This window comes from Neoarthrinium moseri (assembly GCF_022829205.1).
Source record: "Neoarthrinium moseri strain CBS 164.80 chromosome Unknown scaffold177_Wmoseri_CBS_16480, whole genome shotgun sequence".
NCBI classification, from domain to species: domain Eukaryota; kingdom Fungi; phylum Ascomycota; class Sordariomycetes; order Amphisphaeriales; family Apiosporaceae; genus Neoarthrinium; species Neoarthrinium moseri.
Genome location: NW_026055291.1, coordinates 1 through 4,565, shown reverse-complemented (window position 1 = coordinate 4,565; position 4,565 = coordinate 1). Strand labels below are relative to the sequence as shown.

Here is a 4,565-nt window from a genome sequence, read left to right as displayed (position 1 = left end):
GGTGAAGACAGCTGGCCAGAACGAGTAAGCTATTGAATCAGCATGACACGCGACGGATAATTGACGAACCTGGACTGTAGAGCCGAAGTAATTCACGCACGAAATTATGGAGATAAGGAAGCCGATCCACGGTTGTGTAGTCTTGGGCCGGATTGTTGGAACGAAGTTCCCTGATTTCGGCATACAAGTGATCTTGTATCTCTTGGTTGGTGGCTAGAACATATACGGCCCAAGTCATCGCCCCTGCTGTTGTCTCATGGCCTTGAGAGGTTATCTACAAGGATGGCAAGTGAGGGATCATTTAGCTTACCAGCAGAAAGAAAGTTCATAAGCTTGCATCGATTAGCCAGGCATCCATTTACTCCAGAACATAGGATCGCACTCACATGCCCCAGGATTTGTTCGTTGGACAATTCGCTCTTACTCGAGATCCGCTCTCCTATCAAGTAGCTCAACAGATCTCGAGGAACAGTCTCCCGCTGGCCTAAATCGTGGTGTTTCAGCATCGCCTGCATTCGTTCGCGGATGCACTCCTTGAGTATCTCCCGCACTGCGTTGCTGGCCCGCACAAAGCCCCGGTTTGCTTCCAGGGGAACCCACCGGCGGATGGGTACCTGCACATTGATAAAACTAATCAGTGCACTCCATTTTGACTGCTCCATCATCCGGTTGTAACACGAGAGAAAGTCGAGCTTCACGTCTGGAGTTCGAAGGTTCTCCAATTCAACGCCAAGTGTCGTCACCCCAATGATATCTAGCGTCGCTTTCGTGAAAACCGACTGGACTTGTCGTGACCACACAAGCCTTGGGAACCATAGACTGATGAACTCATTCGCACACACTTCAATTTCGTGTTCTCCGCTTCTTTCGAGGAACGACGATAGATACGTAGTGAGCTCCTTCGCTTTACACTGAAAGACTGGAAATAGCTTCCGAAGATTTGGCGGCGTGAAGACGTCTAGATTACAAGTCGATGTCAGCAGAAAAGTCTCATCTCTGATGGAATTTGAAGGCCGACACACTTTGTACAAACCTCCTCTGGCGCTTGTGATCGTCTGCCTCGGCAAAGAGAAGCCCGGCCCCGGCAATCTCACCGACGAGACGAGCGAAAAACCCTGGCTTTTGGAAATCATAGCAACACGTCTGCAAGACTTGCCTATGAGCTTCGATGGTGTTCACCAACAGCATGTCGGAGTTAGCAAGCCCTTTGAAACGAATGAAGGGACTATCTGGCCATTGAGATGACCACTGTTGGAAAAGCTGTGTTGGCGTTGAGGCGCGGTACTGGTTCACCAGCTGTCCGAGCAGATAATGATTGTTCTTGGAAGGTCAGCCCTGCGGCTCCGGGTTGAAACTTAATTAGTATCTTACCTTGGGACCGGGTAGATGCCTTAATGGGGAGACGAACCCTGGATAAATCAAGATTCGGTAGATGAGCCTCGCAACCAAGAGCGCTATAAGCGATTGAACCCATAGTCTGACTTGCTCAGCGCTCGTTGGCCCATGATCTGCCAGGATGTGGTATGTCCTTTGTAACATAGTGATTTTTTTTTTCGGGACCAGCTCAAATTTGTACAGGTTGAAAACTTGGATATGCTTTAGTCCTAGTTGTAACGAACGGTTTAAATAGTATTGATTTGTCGGCTGTGTACCATCGCTAACGAGGAGCTGAATGTTTGCTAAAAGTGATCACAGACCTGAAGTTGACAATGGACCATCATGGAATATTTACCTTCCCGCCATTCATCACCTACAGTAGACTCGGGTTAGCCGAGTTGCTTTGACCATTTCGGGCCCTTTTGGCGCAGCTTTGGGACTTGAAAATCTGGGTAACTCTCCAATAAATGTCCATTTGTACCGTCCGGGTGGCAGGTCCGGATTGTGGCGGCTGCGAAGCACAGCGCACTTCGCTGCCGCTGTGGGGAATATTGTTGGAGCTTGTGGCGGATCGACATCTTTTAGACTTCCAAGTGGCCCAGTTACGATCCTCAGCCTTGCCTTTCGGCTGCTCGAATAGTATCCGGTGGTTCTATTGCAATATGCACATCGATAGAACAGGTCGCCACCTTGCAGTGCTGAGCTTTCATGTCGCTAGCATTGCTAATGGTGGAATGATTGTATGCCTCTATTAAGCATTAATCCAATCTAGATCAGAGCCGGGTGTGGCTTGTGGGTTATTGGACTTAAGTTCATGGTATACCGGCCCGACAGACCCTGGTCGCTCTAGAAGGGCTCATGCGAAGTTTCAATCTCGAGTTGGCTAACCTACCCAAACCTTTGCTCTAGGGTTTGAGCTTGTAAGCTCCTACACGATGGACCCCAGCAGGTGCGGTAATATACAGCCGATTTGGCTGAAACTTGGACTTCTTACATCGCAGACCGTGGGCTAAAACTCAAGTATAGTACCATGGCAGTCAGTAGGCTGCGGAGGACGACGCCGTGGCAGGGCGCCAGCTAGTGGGGGAAATACACATCTGATCGGGCGAGCGCTAGGCATAGGTATGCAGCCAGGGCCCTACGCCAAACACTGATGCAGCCTTGCATGGAGATGAGGCCTCTGCTTCAGACTTAGTTCAGTTAGTAGCCACAAGCTGTGATTCAGCGAATGCGCTCAGCATGCTATTCGGTTGATCACCATGCCAAGGCCACATCAGGGAATCGAAGCCTATCACGAACCCAGGGTAGTCGAGGTGCTGAAGGGCGGAGATCAGCTTATCACCAAAGGGAGTGGTAACCAAGTGACTGTGAAGGTAACTTGCTATTTCGGGCGATACTGGGAAACCCTACCCAAAATCACCGAAAGGAGTAAAACGTAGTGGAGAAGAATGTGTTTCGGGAATGGGTTTTGGTACATTGAGAGTTGTGGAATGCCGTAGTCAGCGCCCCCAGCTGCACGTCAATGCTCCGGTGTTTTGCAAGCTTGGCACAAAAAAATGTGGCAGGTTCGAGCTGGCTCCCGACCTCTATTCACACCGTTCCTCTCATGTATGGTTGACCTTCAGCAGAGATAACTTCTCTCGAAGCGGCATAGCTACTGACAAGAAGTCAATTCCCCGACACTACGTTGATACGTACTCGACCTGGGCACTACGCGGCTTGTGGGCGGGACCTACATTTGGTGGCGAGGTACGACAAGGCTGCACGTGTCCCCCCAAGGACCGCATTCATACGGTCGCGTCAATGGTGCCTTCTCATATCTCTAGGAGGCAATCGACTCTTGTCGACATCAAGAAAACGGAAGGCTCCTTTCGCTGTAATTGACTCCGTGGGAAGCCTCGGGTCTCAGCAATTGCCCTCCCCGTGTCGTGCTAGAACGGGCGCACGGATTGGGCGGCCAAAATAGAACGCATCTCAAAATGGTACATGACACGTGTCCGTGTTGCTGGCTACGGACCTAGTGTCAGGTTCAGGCAGTCGACCCTATCTGGGCGATGTCTTGGGCGGCTAGCAAAGATGGATCCCCCACCCAGTCAGCCCTTAGTCCGTGATCACCACGACCAGAACAACAGGGTCGGACCGTTGGGCCTATGAGCAATTGCGGCGGATGGCTCAAGAACTCACCACAGTGCATGGAAATACTTCTCTTACTGTTTAACGTCCAGCGTCCGGTCAAATCCCTCATTAGTGACTAGCATCGGAGACCGGACGAGCCTAACTCTTCGGCTTCAAAGTTCGGCAAGAACGGCAGAGGACGGGGACAGGTACAGAGTTTCTGCAACCTGCTCGCCCACATAACAAGTACAGATGATTACGTACAGGAGCTCCCGTCTTCCCGCTGACCCCTAGTTCCCCGACCTCGCATCTCCTTCCCATGCGACTTTCAGTCTCACCAGTAAATGGGTGGAAGGCGGTATATTCAGTTATCTAGGAGCTCAAGTAGGCTAAGGGTTCTTCTATAGCCTTTCTGTAGATCTAGAGCAGTATTACTCATCAAAGTAATGTTTGCGATAGGACAACTCTATTTGAGTTGTCGATATGCCAACAGACAATTCTTCAAGTGTCAATGGAACAGCATTGTTACTCCATCAATGGATCGATTAACAGCTAGGTATTGACATCATTCATTCTGTCTCTTCAGGTGGGCGATTCATTAATATATGTTGGCTGTAGACCTTCAGTAACACTACTATTCAACGCGATGTTTGTGAGTGGACGACTCTATATGGACTGCCTGTTGCCCACAACTAAACGATTCTGTAACGAAAGACACAATCTGATCTCAAACCTGTTATAATTTAAATAAAAGATGACAAATTGTAAACAAATATAGGAAAATGGAAGGAAATCAATCATAACCATCCTCCAATTGCACCATGTCCTCTGCTCAATGAATTCTTGAGACAAAGGTTTTCCGTGGATGATTTATTTATCCCGTTACTGTCAATCTATTCATCTGTTCTTGAATACGCTGCATTTGTAGCTGCAACTCGGCGATGATAGAATCACGTTGTCGAACGGTTGACACAAGATCCTGGATACGATCATCTCCTGTCGAAGTGGGATTTGCAGATTGGGTGCCAGTGAGCGTAAGAGAATCGTTGTTCAGTTGGCCCGTCCGGTTACGC

General features: G+C 49.4%; 1 protein-coding gene across 1 annotated transcript; it reads right to left on the bottom strand.

Moving 5' to 3' along the window:
• Nucleotides 1-37: 37 nt before the first annotated feature.
• JN550_013906 (uncharacterized protein) lies at nucleotides 38-1,188 on the bottom strand (the record flags this gene model as incomplete). The annotated part of the gene is made up of 4 exons (XM_049312545.1): nucleotides 38-261; nucleotides 311-332; nucleotides 387-958; nucleotides 1,023-1,188. 4 exons carry the CDS (start codon nucleotides 1,186-1,188, stop codon nucleotides 38-40), a joined length of 984 nt encoding a protein of 327 aa, XP_049164125.1.
• Between the last annotated feature and the right edge of the window lie 3,377 nt (nucleotides 1,189-4,565).